Here is a 15,957-nt window from a genome sequence, read left to right on the forward strand (position 1 = left end):
TGGCTAATTAATTGTTAACGAATTTTCATTTTCTATTTGTCGCAAGGAAAATTGCCATTTATGGTTATGGCGAAGCTAGCAGTTGCCACTTTCCAGTTGGCAGCGCGGCGGCAGAGGCAGCGACGCCGGCAGCGGCAGCATAATAATTTGATGTGCGGCAAATTGAAAAAATGCCGCATAACTCCGCCCTGGAAAACTCGGCACACACATAGTTGAAGAAAATTGAAAACTCTTCAAGTCGTTTTTCGGCAATGGCGACGCAGCGCCTTCGCGTTGGCAGCGGCGTCGGCAGAGCGGACGCGCGCGGAATTCCCCCTATTTTCCAGCCGGCCAATGGAAGTGGCCATCGCGTCTGTGGCCTATACGGTTGTCTCGCTCTAGCGGCAAAATGGCCACGCCGCGAGCAAGGAGAGAGGGAGAGTGCGAAGAGAGAGCGACAGCAGTTGATCAAAATTGAAACGGGGCATATAAAAATTAAGTGGTTGTTGCTGCCGCTGATGAATTTCCCTCTCGCTCGCACTCGCTGGAACACTCTCGCACAAAACATGGCAACAATCTACCCTCTCCGCCTCGCTCTCTCGCTCGCTCGAGTGTATGTGCCTCTCGCTCGCACTGCGACGACGCCGCTGCTTTTCTGGGTTTCCTCGCTGGTTTCCTCGATTGCGCTGCTCAGTTCAAATTGAATTTTCATTGCGAGCGCGTCTGCCGCTCTCTCTCGCCTGCGCTCTCGCTCTCGCCATCCCGCCATCCCGCTCGCCCACTCTCGCCCACTCGCTCTCCCGCAAAAAGCTGATAAACCAAACCGAACTTTTGCCCAAGTGCAGTTTTATTTAATCAGTGTGCAAAGACGCGTTGTTTGGTTAACGCCGGCCGACGGCTCAGCGAAATAGAGAAAACAAAATCTATATATGTATATTGTATTATATTAAATAAGAAACACATATTTTTTTTCAAGTCCCACGCGAGTGAGCAACTAAACAAAAAACCCCTATCAAAATTGTGCACAAATAGACCCGATTCATGGCCTAAACTACAGACCATAATGGTTTTGGAGACCTCCGAGGGCGATACCAAAAAGTTCCTGACCAACAACAACAACATCAACAACAACAACTCGAGTGCCAGCCGAAACAACAACAATCACAGTCCCAAGGAGCCTGCGGAAGAGAGTGCTGGAAGGAGTAGTAGTAGTGGTAGTAGTAGTGCCAGTGCCCACCGGAGTTCCAGTTCCAGTCAGCATCATCTGCTCGGGGGATCCGGTTCGGGGTCCGCTTCCAGCGCCACATCCGTATCCGTTTCCGGTTGCGGCATGCCCTCCGAGGGCCTCCACCCGACGGCCGCCCTCCAGCTGTATGCCGCCGCCGCCCAACTGGCCCCCGGCGGCGTCCGCGTCCCGCCCTGGGGTCCCTTCCTGCAGTTCGGCGTGCCCGGCGTCTTCGGCCCCAACGGTCCCTTTTTGGGGCGACCCCGTTTCGATGCGGCCGCCGGTGCCGGCGGTCATCCCAATTCCGCTGCCGCCGCTGCGGCCGCCACACAAATGGCGGCGGTAAACGCGAGCAATGCGTTCGCCAACCTAACGGGACTGAGTGCGGCGGCCCTGCGGAACGTGAGCGCCGCCCAAACGACGGCGGTGGCGGCGGTCGCCAGCACAGTGGCCACCATCCAGCACCGACTGATGATCGGCAACCGGCAGAGCCTGCCGCCGGCGGGACCGCCCAGCGAAGGATCCAACGAGGATGGCGGTGAGTGGGAACCAGAACTTGCTTTCAGTACAGTAGAACTCCCTCAACTCGAATCTTTAGGTTACAAAAGATATTAGTTAAATTGGGAGGGGGTGACGGGAAAAAAACTAGATCATAATACAGTACACAATATTGATATCCTTCACCTTCAAATTCTTTGATTTTATAAAAAAAACTTTATCCGTATTTATATTTGCCAGAACTTACTTTCAGTACAGTATAACTCCCTCAACTTGAATCTGTAGGTGACAAAAGATAATAGTTAAATGCAGAATATGATTTACGTGAGGAGGGGGTGTCGGGAAAAAAACTAAATATTAATATATTACACAATTTTCCTATCCATCATCTTCAAATTCTTTGATTTTATAAAATTCAACTTTATCCGTATTTATGTTCCCTTCCAATTGACAATAAAATTACTTCGACTTATAGACCTATTGGAGTTACGAGAGTTCGAGTCATGGACTCCGCTCTACTATAGGTAATCAAGAAGATAAACTTTCTCAACTCGAACCTTTAACTTATAACAAAAAGACATTCTTTACACTATACTGACAAAATAAGTTATACTTGAAGAGAATATTAGTTAAGTATTTTCAAGTTATAATAGTTTGCCTGTATTATGAAACTAAGAGTGCAAAAAATGATTTTAAGATTATTTTTTTTTCCTTGAATGGATTGCGATAAAAGTTTGAAATATCTCACATTAGTCAAGAGTTTTGTTTAATTGAACTAAATGGTCACATCAGTAAGAAGCAAAAACGTATATTCGAGATTTTTTGGAAAACATTTTATTTTGTAAATACATTTGTAGGTATTTAGGTTAATGGGTGGTGGATGCAATGATACCTAAAAAAGAACATAATTACTTAATGAGTCCTTAGTGACCGTCAACCTAAAAAAAATATTCTTCAAAAGTGGTTAGAAAAATGGTATTATTAAATTAAAAGTTAGGTATACTGGCTGGGTTGTCCAATAAGATTGCTTTAAAAGTAATATAAAAACGCGCCTAATAATTTCTTGAAGCGAACTGTGTATCTTATCGAATAGTAACAGAGTGGGTAGATTTCTTAGGTAATTCCTTTCCTTTAAAAAAGGTTAAGCTTGGTAAATAGAGTGTATTAAATCCACTTTCCCAAACTCAATGAAACAATCAAGCCATCCAAACAAAGACAGCTTTGTATGACTGAAACCTCCCACTCATGTGATTTTAAAAATCAATGAAAGTTAAGTTTTTAATACAGAGAAGCCAATCGGTGAACCAAGTCTTACACAATACACAATACAATTGTGAGGCAAAGTGACTTAATAAGAGATCACTTCGATTATCAATTAAGTAATGCCGAGTACTGGATGACGGAACCGAAGGCTAATCGCCAAACACGTGTCTATGGTAACCTGGAATTCGCGTCACAATTTGCATTCCTGAGTCTTTCCCATGAAATCAATTTCCAACGCCGACTTTCGCCGAACATTAGCCTTTAAGCTTGGGGATCTCAGATCGCAGATCTCAGATCGGCTAATGAATTATCAAGTCTCACGGAACACGCGCCTCCCCATCGAGAGTGGAGGTCAGCGCCGCCTGATCGATCCATTTGGCCAGATCGGCTCGGGTTTCTATTTCCATCTGAATGCCATATAGGCTATACAAGCCATGGCACTCATCCTGCTCGTTATCGATGCCCGGACAATATGCTAATTCATTCAATTAGCCCTGCTAAATGCTTTCCGATTGTCAGTCAGTCAGTCACTCACGCTGTTTTCGCTCCAATCGAAGCTTCTATATCAGCCGGGCCAGTTGTGCTTGACTTTTGCTACCTGCAAAACACATTTATTGATTTAGCTAATCAGCGATCGATTATTATGTAAAGTTCGATTGATTTCGTTGATTTGTATTTAGCATACAAAGTAGTTTGCGAACAACCAGCGATTGTCGCCCGCTGTGCGCCCCCGGAAAAGGTCGCAGACTTCAAATTGGGTAGGCATCCGTATCTTTGGACCATGGCTATTCACAAACAATAAATAAACTATCCAAAACCGTGTTAAAACTTAGGCAATCCAGCTTAGACATTTGTTTTGGGATGTTCTTCTTTGATTTCCACTTTTAATTGGAGTTGAGCCCAGGTTTCTTCTGCGGTTTGAATAAAATGTTAAGGTTTTTTGGATTACTTGGCTTTTTTAATTTTAATTTTGAATAATTTTGCAATATCGGATTGGTAACTTGGGGTATAAATTAAATCAATTGATAAAATACTGTTAGTAATAAAAACATTCTAAAAAATGGTTAGCAATACAAGTTTTCTTAGTCTTATCCTCTTTTATTAAGCTTTACCAAAACTATAACTTGCGCAACGTGAATATAATGACTAGTCATCGGATTTAAAATGAAATCCTTTTCTAAGCACACGACTTGGTTGTTTTAAAAAGTGTTTTCATAACATCATAATAATATTTAAGATCAATCTACCCGTAATTATGGATTTATACAAAAAAAATGTGTATCCAATTAAGTAACTCTTCAAATTGGATGTTGTGTAGAGGATTTTCCATAAAATCACACATCTAATATGACTTTTGCCACCCGTTTCAATGAGATTATATTGTCTTTGCCAAGTATAGACTCTCTCTTATTTAATAGATAAAAAACATCAAACTCTAAAAATATCCAATTAAGATATCCTCGATTTAAAAAGCTTAAGTTGTATTTACCATTGGGTAATCAAACAATTGTCTATCCCATTGCGTAAGCGATATAATTCCGGGAAACTCTTGTTAGCTGAGAAAGATCTCTTCCTCCGCCCCGGACTTTTCTCCATTTTCCATTGAAGCCATTGATGAATTAACTTGATCTTGTTTGCGGTAACCGCGACTTACTTTCCTTCTGCCTCCCATTTGTTTGGCCGGACAATTGCCGGGGAGCAATCACTAGACCCGAAATTGATGGGACGCCATTTGCTCTGATCGCCCGGTTGGCCATTAAGTGGTTACGGGGACTCGAACTGGGAACCGAGTTGAAAACCGGACTGCAGAATGGTGGAGACTCGAGATCAGGCCCGGCCGTGGCTCATTGACCAATTAGCATTAACAAATGACGGCTAGTTGGTGTAATTATGGCCATAATGCATATATCCAAAGTCGGGGCGTTAGCAGGGGGCGTGTTTGCCCGCTTGTTGTAATTAACTGCACTTGGCTGGGTTTTGGGTATGGGTATGGGTGTTATAGGTTCCAATACGAACCAATACGATGGCTTCCAAGTTCTGTCCCCAGATCGGGAACTTAATTAATTGCCAGCCAACGCAGAGGCGCTTTTGGGGGGCACTTCCTCCTTGAAAAGTAATTATTAATTTGATTTGATTCAATTTGATTAGGCCGGCGATTGTGCAGATTGCGGATATGAAGAGTGGGTGTTTTGTGGGAGAGGCAGCCAGGGTTGCCATCGCGCTCGTTGCTCATTAATCATTTTGCGGCAGAGAGTTGACATGCAACCCAAAGTCTGGGATCTCGATGGGTTGGGTGTGGGTGTGGGTGTGGGTGGTGGTGGTGGTGATGGTGATGACTGTAGTGGAACGTCATCATCATCGTCATGACGTTTGCTTGCCGTTGCTCATTTCACGCCGGAAATGAAGAAACTGTCATAAGGCGATCGGAATCATTTATCATGCGATTTTTGAGTTTCACATTGCGCCGCCATTTTGTTTTCTCCCTGTCTTGTTTTCTGGTCCTAATGAATTCCGTCTAACCAAAACTCGAGGGGGTTTTTTTGCGGGGACTGCACGTACATAGTTGTAGAGCACTTCCGTTCCGCCCCCAAAACGGAAGTTGGCCCATTGATGGAACGGCGGAATGATGGCATGAAGGTTCCATTCCAACGGAATGGCTGACTGACTGACTGAATGATAAATCGTTTCGTCTTGCTTCTCACAAATAGATTTTGCCGCAGTCTCAGTTTTCTTATCAAAAATGCTTTTACCCGTTGGCTTTTTAAGTATTTCCGCCTTATAATGGGTTTTTTTTTGATCCGTACAAGAATTGTTTGGGATGAGTGAAAATGAGTTGGTTCTCTCGATTATGATTATTACAGAGACTTTTCTTTATGAATGGCCTTTTGTTGTTTATAAGATCGGAAATTTACGAATTGTTTTCTCAGCAAAATACTTTTTTAAGCTGCGTTGAGCTATTAAAATATGTTGTGATTGTGATGTTAGGGAAAATTGTTCACAATCTAAACCAAGAACGCCCTTGGATTTACTTAAATGTTTTGTTTTTGAAATAATAATTGAAATTTCATTTCTTATTTTGGATATAAAACACTTCTTTGTGCTTGAAAATGTAATGAGACGATACTTTTTTCACAGTTCTGCACACTAACCAACACTCACCCCTCCGAATACCCCACCCATGCACCTTTGGCATACACCCCCTTCTCGAACACCCCCTGCCAACTTTTTAGTAGTTCTCTGCTTCACCTTTTCTCCTGTTCCTTCCTTTTCTGTCTTACTTTTTTATATTTTCGCTTTAATTTTTATGACTTAAGTGGCTCACCCGCGAGGATCGGGGGCGGGGAAAGGGGCACGCGAAAAGGGGCGTGGGGCGAAGGACGAGGGGCTGGGGGCTGGGGGTGTGCTGATTGGTGTGTGTATATGGTGTGTGCGTCTGGGTAACTGTTATATTGCCTGGCTGACGCGCGCTGTAAACGAAAATAGCATGCCACGGAATGTGACTGAGGCATGCAACAACAACACACACACTCCACACTCGTTCCTTCTGATTTCGCCGCCTCCTTTTCGAACCCTTATCGAGGGTATTAAAATTGCAGCCAAATGTTCGCCTCACACTGAGGAAAATACCTTTAAGCTATATATTAAACTTTTATTTATGTTTAGTTATGAAAGTTATATTGAAACCAAAATCTTAAAAGAACAAATAATGCAGTGTATGCACTGCCAAATTTTTTTGAAGGGATAATCGGTCTTTAAATTAAGTATCAAACCAAATAGGGAAAGGGATCTCATAGGTATTAAATATATGCTTGGATTTTTCAACTCATTTTTTTATGGCTTATATTTAATAAAACATTTTTCAGAATATCGATTCGTTTTCGATAGTAAATCCGAACGATAACCAAGATATTTTGATTGTTTTTAATAGACAACTATTATGATAGGTCTTTAAATGTTGATTCAGAAAAGAGTATTTCGACCAGTCTTTCTGTCCGCATAAGCTTCATTTTCGTTCCATTCCATATTCCTTTCCCACTGTTCCTGCATTTCAGGGATTTTGGCGAATCGGTGCAACGTTGCCAAATTGCAGTCTGCACATTGTACATTGTACGTTGCACATTGCACATGGCATATTGCAAACTGCACTCGACGGGCGTGCAATAATCATAATAAATTTCAATTATCGTTTGCATTTGCTCCCACACTCGCTTTCGATCTCGCTCTCGTTTTGGTGGCACAAATCGCAAATCACAAGCCACCCGCCGAAAGAGCCAAAAACATGAATTATGTTCCAGTCGACGGGCACTCCAAATGCCCCCTTTCGTGGAATGAAAACCCCCGGCCCCCTGCGACGCCCCTGGTAACTTGGCCTCTGTTATTATTAAGTCATTTGAATGCACTTTGTGCAGGCCATCTCGCTCGCTCCCCGAGCATTTCCCATTCTGTCTGTTTGTCGCTTTGCCTTTAATGTCTCTATTATTGTTGTGTATTTGGCGTGCTCTTATTGAGTTATTAACCTCTCTTTCGCACACCAAACACTAAACACCAAACAGCAAACACCGAACACCAAACACCGAACACCAAACATCAAACCGCTTAAAACAAACGAGTTTTTTCAGTTCGCTCTGGGCGAGAAAGAGACGGCTAGAGAGAGAGTGGCCGAAGCGTTACAGTGCGGCACGCATAATTAGGTACACTTAACAGCAGAATGCAAGCCATTCATTAGGGGCGTCCTCTTGTTATTGCGCTTTAATGTCGGGTGTGCGGTGTGTGTGCGTATGTTGGTAGTCAGTCGGCAGTCGGCAATTGTGGCAAGGCCGCCAAAGGGGCGGCAGGAGGGGGTGGTGTCCGTCTAAAAACCGAAATTAATGCGATTACAAAGTCAGATGAGTGGCGGCGCTTTGAATGGTCTCTTCATCACTCGGCGATACATTGTATAGCCACTAAATGGCTGATTGTGATGCACATAAGTAAGAGGCATATGCATTCAATTCCACGAAAGGGAGACGAATGAATAATTGTTATCGTCGCATCACCAGGGATGTATTTAGTGCCCATCGATGCCCATGTATCGATAATTGCGATTGTTGACTCACTTTGTTAAAATTTATCAAAATTTATTAAAGCACTCCTTAAAAATTGTGATTTTTTATTAAAAACTCTTGAGCAAAAATACGTTTAAATAAGTTTTTCTTAAATTGTAACAAATATAGCGAGACTTTTTTGATTTTTTTTTGGAAATATTTTTTATGGATTTGTAATTTGTGATTGGCTTGCTTTTTGTTTGGTTTGAAAACTGTTGCATACTATTGATAAGACCTCTGCTTCCTTAAAAAAAAATTGTTTTGAAATTACATTTATTTACATTCAATGCTCCTGTCTTACTAACCAGCGCTGTGTTTCCGCTCAGTATTTGTGGCCATCATCTAATACCCAAACACCTTGGGTCCTTTTACCATCCCCATATCTCAAACTCCTCCGATGTTTCTCTTTTGGCCAGATCCGAGTTAATTTGATAAATTGCGGGGCCTTTTGCATGCATTCCCTGTGAATGTGAGTGTTTGCCACGCCTCCTTTCGGGGTATCATCTAAATATAGAAAACTATGCGTCCTGGGACGGATCAGATCGGATCGGATCGGGTGGGAACGTAATGGAACGTAATGGAACGGAAGGAGCGGGGCAGTCCGGCATAGAAACGTAATTAAATTGTTTCGTTTTTATTGTGGGCCGGCGGCTGGGAATTGAAAGGGGTGGGGAAAGGGGAGTTATGAGTTATACCATAATACCATATGGAGGGGGACAGTCGTTTGTAGCCCCTTTGGCGGTGTAATTGAAATATATGATTATGAATATTTATGCATTCTGTGTGTGCCTCTGTGTCTCGGCTAATTTAAATAATTTTCCAACACTTAATTATAGGGTTTTTAGTGTCGGGAACAAAGTGTTTTGCGCCCGTGTTTTCCATGCGTTTTGTGTTATTGGTTTTTATTTCGGGTCTGTTTTTGGGACATTTCGGGTTCCCATATATGTATGCGTTGATGTTCGGGGGTTAGTTTTTGGGTTTGGTTTTGGCTTTGGCTTTGGCAACACCCTAATTAGTTTTAATAAGCCAACACCCCCCCGACCGGCGGGCTTATATTAATGACTCTATTCTTGTGTTTTTGAATTTCATTTAGATTTTCCCATTTTCCGTTTGTTTTCCCTAGGTTTTCCCGGGGACGGCGACGACGACAGCAGTGCGGCCAAGCGGCGAAGGTCGCGGACCAACTTCAACTCCTGGCAACTGGAGGAGCTGGAGAGGGCCTTCTCCGCCAGCCACTATCCGGACATCTTCATGCGGGAGGCCCTGGCCATGAGGCTGGACCTCAAGGAGTCGCGAGTTGCGGTGAGTTTAGTTCCGATCGATCGGGGCTCTAGTTAGGATGTCTTATAAACCTGAAGAGATGATAAGGAACAGAACTTCTTGTCTTAACTGAATCGTTTCTATATAATAAATGAGTTAAATTTAAATTCACAAGGATCAAATTAAAGAATTTACAGCATAGATATTTTTGTTACATATTATGATAAAAATTTCAGACTTTCTACATTAAAATAATATATTATGAGATAACAAATTAATTTACATTCATTCTTATAAGTATGGCAGGGTGTTTTTTATAAGTATCGGCTTTCTGATCGTTTTACAGTTTTTCTTTGTTAATTTCTTGAAAGTGTTATAAGGGAGATAGTTTTCTGTGTACTATAAACCGTTTTGCGAGCACCTTTGCTGAGATTATACGCTTTGTTCCAGATAGGTATGGTTCCAGAATCGACGGGCCAAGGTGCGTAAGCGCGAGCACACGAAGAAGGGTCCCGGCCGCCCCGCCCACAACGCCCAGCCGCAGACCTGCAGCGGCGAACCGATTCCGCCCAACGAGCTCAAGGCCAAGGAGCGGTAAGTGTACACAAAACCAACAGATTTTACAGACCTTTATAGTTAACATTAAAGCCAAGTTAGCCCATCAAATATTGACAATATAATGGCCATTTCTGATCACCTCACAAATAATAATAATGTAATCAATTGCTAAATTGCTTCTTTGTCATCTTATTAACGGCTTGGCTTCTTAAAATATACAGCTTTCATTCAAATTACTTAACAATTCGTACAAATTATTGAGCAAGACGATTAACACAATGCTTAGCTTAATTAACGAAATTGTTATTTGAGCTTTTTTGAAAAATGTATAAAACAATATTTCTACACATATTGTAATATGATAATAAAAACTAAATTATAAAAGGCTTTCCTAGCACTATTTCTTTCTTTCTGCAAGATATTTGATTACATTTTTCAAGACTTTTATTTAATCTTAAAGTGCCCAATTGAGGAATATGTGTGTACTAAACCGTTTACCAACACTTCTGTTCCCTCTCCAACTTGCAGAGCCCGTCGCCGAAAGAAACTGGCCAAGGCCATTGACCGGCAGGCCCGGAAACTGCAGGCCAAAGGCATCACCGTGGACCTGGAGGCCCTGAAGGCCGAGTACATATCACAGCACAAGGCGAACGGCACCTTCTCCGATTCGGATCTCGAGGACGATGGCATCCAGATCGACGTGGTGGGCGGTACGGATAGCGACGATGAGGGCGACAGCGATGCCGTCAGTCCGGTGCGTTTCGGAGGAGGAGGAGGTGGCGGCGGCGGCGGCGGAGGAGGAGGTGGCTCCCAGCAGAACTCGTCGATCCATTGTGGTGGCCTGGATAACGACGGCGACAGTTCGCGGGCGGGCAGCTTCATCGGCGGCGGCAGCCTGGGCAGCCCCAGTTCGGTGGCCCCACCCTCGATGCTCTCGAACGGGGCGGCCGGCGGAGGAGGCGGCGGGGGCTCCATATTCGGCAAACTGGAGCCCATGGACGGCAATGAGTCCGAGGAGCGGGACAGGGAGCGGGACTCACCGAAGCCGCTGCTCTTCCCCGCCAAGGCCTTCCACCAACTGAACCTGCAGAGCAGCCAGCAGCACCACGGCGGCGGCGGCCTGGTAGGCCAGGGTCAGGGGTCAGGACATGGCCACGGGCACCACCACCACCAGCACCACCACCTTCACCATGGCAGCGCTTCCGCCTCGGCGGCGGCGGCTGTGGCCAATCTGGTCCACCAAACGTCTCCGATCAGCATGCGCCGGAGCAATCCCTTCAGCATCGAGTCCCTGCTGTTCAACAACACGTGAGGCAACCACGCAAGGATCACGATCCACGTTCACCTGGACATCCCGGAACATTTCAACGTACCCCTGATTTTCGCGTTCCTAGAATATGTTGCTCAATTTCTATCCAACTCTTTCCACTCTCAGTTTTCACCACATGTATCTTCGGTTCAGAGCTTGAATATTCCCTAAGTGATTTATTTATTCAAATGTATTTTGTAATGTATTTTTTTTTTGGTATTTTTTTGTAGTACACCTTGTTCCCAGAGAGAGACTAAATTAGTGTTGTAAATGAATTTATTATTTGTACTTCGTATATATATATATAAATAAACTTTTTTTTAGTGTGGCTGATGCCCAAAGCAATGCTTGAAACATGAATAATATAATTATGTAATAGAGGTCTATTAACTAAGGACATTTTTTTTCAAACTGTGAGCATGATTGAGTGTATGTATTCGAGTGTGTGTCTGTGTGTGTGCGAGAGAATGTGTAAAAATGTAATTTAATTTAGCAAAACAAAACGAAATAATAAAGGGAAACACAAAGAATTGCATAGAGAACCACAAGTTAAGTAAGCGGAATTTTTTTTTGTGTCGAAAAAAGCAGTCTAGTATATTACAAATATGAGAGAACCCACACAATATTACGTATAGACAAGCAAAGAACGGCGAAATGGCTGCTAAAAATTATATTGTATCTAAAAACCGATTGTCAAACAAGAATAAAATGCGAATCTGTAAAGAGAGAAAAACCACATAAACAACAAATTACGATTATTATTTCCCCTTTTGATTTCGAGTCGAGCTTAACCACAATAAATAAAAAAAACTGCGCAAGGTCCCGGCCCCAAACTCCCCCTGAAAATTACCCAATTCCCTATGAAAAACAACCAAACCCGAATCGGGGAGAATTCAATAAATGGCAATTTAAATGGCATCAAAAATACACTTAAATCTGATATTTGAAGAGCGTTTTCCTTAAGGAATGGCGTGAAAATGACTGGAAAATATCCATTCGACAGCTTCCTAATGGCATGGACATCATCTTTATATGACCCATTACTATTATGGGCCAGTAGAAAATATTCTCCCAAAAACCAAACATTGTAAGCTCTTAATGGAGTTTAATGGAGTGGTCAGGGAATGGTGCTTTAATATGGGATCTCTAAGTGACTTAATAACCTAAGAGAAAAGGAAGGTGGAAATGCATATGTTCCGTCGGCATTTAAAATATATGCTCTATTTTGAGTTTCTAAAGGATTACTATTCTACTAGTGACAGTAGACTCTGGGAACAAAATGTTTATCAAAGACTTGCATAAGTCGCTTTGTAATAGGATTCTTCCAAAATCTTCCTAGATTTTCAGGTGAGTATATCAGAAATCCAATGCATTCTTTGGCATTTAAATTGGAACAAGTTTTCGAGTTAGCCCCATTAATCAGACTGCAACTCAGGCCTCAAATCGTTCGGTCCATAACCGATTTGCGGTTGAGCAGGGGCGTCGGTTACTGGACAGAAGAGACCCCATGGGGGTCCCTGTCTTGGGGTCTCGAGAATGAAGATTAGCGGGAAGGGAAACCTGTCTTGAAGTCGAAGGCCGGCGAAGTGTCAATTGAATTTGCATTCGGGATTCGGCCAATCTCCTTGTGAACGGTACAACCGATTAACCGTTTCGGCAAAGGGGGGGTTAGGGGATAAAAAGGTGTAGGGGGGAGGGCGGTAGCAGCGGTCTGGAGCGGTCGCTTTCATGGGAATTTGTTGTGTAGTTCATTTCATGGCAATTTTATTACTTATTAATTTTTCAGTGTTCGCGCTTTTGACCCTCCTCCTTTACCCGGTACCCCCTCCTCACTCCTCTACCCCGACGCCCCTGTGTTTTTGTGGCATGCTGTTAATGGCTTCACCTGGTTGTTATTGTTGCCTGTTGATATGATTATTACGTTTATGGATTTTAATAATTGTGCATGATTTGGAAGATTTTCCACGTCCTCATCTTGATTTCTCGAGTCTCCGGTCTTCGGTCTCCGGTCTTCAGACTCGTGCCCCCGTGGAGCGTTCATAACTTCTTTTCCATTTCTTTCTTTTCCATTTTTTGTGGCTCAATTACTTTTCGATGCAAATCAAATTGGCCGCTCTTAACTATTCTTCACACGTTTTTCATTAAGTTTATTTGTGCGTACGAGTGTGTATACAAATAGTCGGTCAGTCAGTCCATCCGACCCATTCCCAGCTCCTTAAACCTGACCAGAGATGGTGAATACCCACTGCCCATTGCCCATTGCCCATTACCCATCTCACTCTATCGCTCCGGCTCGCGCTTTGTTGTAAATGAGTTTTTTATTGAGCTGAAAATATTTTTGTTAAGCTTATTGTTCATTGTCTGATTGTTTATTGGAGGCCAATCGACGATTTTGATATGGGTTCGGTATTTAAGGCTGAGATGTGCGCTACACGGAGAAGGAGATTAAACGATGGGCTGATGATATGGAATTGGAAGCACTAAAGCAGATGGAAAATAAGTATTTAGCAACTAGTTGACTTTGGAGTTAGTACAATCAGATAAAATATATATGATAAAAATTTATTCCAAAAAGGAACCAATTGATTTGGAGCCATGGCAACTGGATATTCTGGTGATTTATACATTAAACTACATTTTGCTTAATCCTACCTCAATGCTATATTTAAATCCTGTGAAAATATTAACTACCTCATTTTTTAAAACCGAAATACCTGATATCATTCGAGTAGTACGAAGTAGAGGTCCGTGGTGCTGGCACTGATGATGATCACCCTACGTTATAGCGCTTAATCGAAATCAATAAAGTTATTAAAGCGACGCTTTTAAGTTTTCTGTAACAGATTCTTAAGCCAACAACAAGGGGCCCCAACAAAGAGCCCAACAATGGGGATTAGCGCTCCATCATAAAGCGGCCAAACAGAAACCGGCAACCATCTCGGGACCTGGGATCCGAAACTTCGACTACGACTCGGAGTCTCCGAGTGGAACAGTGAATCCCATACCCATCCCCATCCCCATCCCAGAGATGATTGTCATAATTATGGGCATTTTGGTGTTTGCCGCTCTCTCGACTTATCGACCGGGTCTCGTCTCGGGAGTTGCTTCCATTTCAATTTCGCAGCGGGGGCCCCCAGATCAGTTCAGAGTTGGAATCGGAGGGATGGACGGATGGACGGAACGCTAATCAAAGTGTTTATCGTGGCCCGATCGTTTGTATTATGATTTTTGATGCCTTAATTTATTCACACTCTGAATAAACGTGCAACATGAGTCGACTGTCGACCACTTGGCTGTTTTGGTGTTAATCTTTGCGCCTTGCCCCGTTCGTTTTCTATTTGCCCTTCGAACGCTTTTCAATTTTCACAGCGGGCATTCCACAGGGGTCAACTCTCAACGCAACTCCCAAATCCCAAAATCCGGACTCTCATCCATCCAAACAATGTTTGTAATTTATTTCATTGTGCGATGATTAGCAGCATTTCTGGTTCGGTTTTCTCGAAGCGAAGTTCGGTCTTCCAGCTCCAGTTGCTCCACTTTCTTTGTTTTGATGCCGTGTTAAGATCTCTTCGAGATCTTCGGAGCATCTCGGCCTTATTAGTTCATAGTTATGGTTATTGGCATAGTTTATGACCCCGCTCCGAATGTCGGCGTTCATCCGCTCCATTGTGTTGTTGTCCGACTCCTGGTAGCAGGTAGGCCATAGCCATAGCCACAGTCACAGCCACAAATTGAAAAACCTCTGCTCTGGCCAAACAGAAAATCTGAGCATATTGTTATAATTGAGTTTCGGTTTTTGTAACCATCTTTTTGGTGCCACGCCCTAGAGAGTAGCTGCAAGTACATAGATACGATATATGGGGGTTGGCTCAACACGGGGGCGCTGACACCAAATATCATAATAATGAACTCGAGAGAACGCCTGGACCGAGGTCCGGGTGTGAGTGACTTTTAATTTACTTCAAATCCGTACTCAACTACATGACTCCCGGGGGGCAGACCCATCCCATCCCCACCCACTCGTTCGTCCTGCGGCAAGTGGCACGTCCTCCGCGGAACACTCACCTCGTCGACCCAGGGTAGTAAGTAAACGCGGGTTATGACTTTGGTATCTGGTGAGCAACCACCGGAGAAGACACTGGTCAGCACAAGACAGTTTTCAGTTGGTCGGAACAAGGGCCATGGTATTGAGTTCACTGATGGGGATCAACAAATTCCTGTTTCCTTTGCGCATATCTAAGGAATTCCCTCCTTCTAACATCTCTATTACTGGATCTAGACGTACGAATAATGGACTTGTACAGACTTAATCATATTTAACAAAATAACATAGTTAAAAACCCTTAAACAAATTTTTTTCTTTTCAATAGAAAGTTAACTGCCTGCTTGGTCTTGCAATCCCTTATCCTGTTGTGCAGTGTAACGAGCAAGTGAAGTCAAAACTTTTCATATTTTGCCACCCTTGAACGTTGTTCTCTCTCTTTCTCGCCACCGCCTGTCACATCTAGCCGTCCCTGTTTGCCGGCGCACATCATTAATTTGTTATACGGAGATTATCTATTTTTATTGTTATTAATGGCAAACAATTTATTAAGCCAGCCGCCGAGACCAGGACTCACACATGCCGGGACCTGGAAAATAGGGAAAACGACCAAGAGCCAGGAGTAACTATTCAGAGCGATGAGGCTTGGGGAGGGGGTCATCATGTAAATCAAGGAAGTTTCACTAAACTACGTGCGGGTGTTGCCGCAGATGGATTGCTCATTATGGGCTGCCCAAAA

The 15,957-nt window shown here is 43.3% G+C and overlaps 1 protein-coding gene across 2 annotated transcripts; it reads left to right on the forward strand.

Moving 5' to 3' along the window:
* Positions 1-711: 711 nt before the first annotated feature.
* unc-4 lies at positions 712-11,925 on the forward strand. Of its 2 annotated transcripts, none has more exons than XR_010654801.2 (4): positions 712-1,742; positions 9,173-9,351; positions 9,760-9,903; positions 10,396-10,632. XR_010654801.2 is itself a non-coding variant. In XM_036820696.3 (4 exons), the coding sequence occupies exons 1-4, from the start codon at positions 1,043-1,045 to the stop codon at positions 11,177-11,179; spliced, it is 1,803 nt and encodes a 600-aa protein (XP_036676591.2). In that variant the 5' UTR covers positions 715-1,042; the 3' UTR covers positions 11,180-11,925. The 2 variants fall into 2 exon arrangements, 1 of the variants encoding a protein (XP_036676591.2); XM_036820696.3 differs by having other exon boundaries at positions 715-1,742; positions 9,764-9,903; positions 10,396-11,925.
* Positions 11,926-15,957: the final 4,032 nt, after the last annotated feature.

This window comes from Drosophila suzukii, chromosome X (genome assembly GCF_043229965.1).
Source record: "Drosophila suzukii chromosome X, CBGP_Dsuzu_IsoJpt1.0, whole genome shotgun sequence".
NCBI classification, from domain to species: Eukaryota; Metazoa; Arthropoda; class Insecta; order Diptera; family Drosophilidae; genus Drosophila; species Drosophila suzukii.

Excerpts from the sequence above, each read along its gene's own strand:
- unc-4 (XM_036820696.3), top strand. The coding sequence starts at position 1,043 with ATGGTTTTGGAGACCTCCGAGGGCGATACCAAAAAGTTCCTGACCAAC. Across the intron at positions 1,743-9,172 it reads AGGATCCAACGAGGATGGCG|GTTTTCCCGGGGACGGCGAC; the intron begins GTGAGTGGGAAC and ends TGTTTTCCCTAG. Across the intron at positions 9,904-10,395 it reads GAGCTCAAGGCCAAGGAGCG|AGCCCGTCGCCGAAAGAAAC; the intron begins GTAAGTGTACAC and ends TCCAACTTGCAG.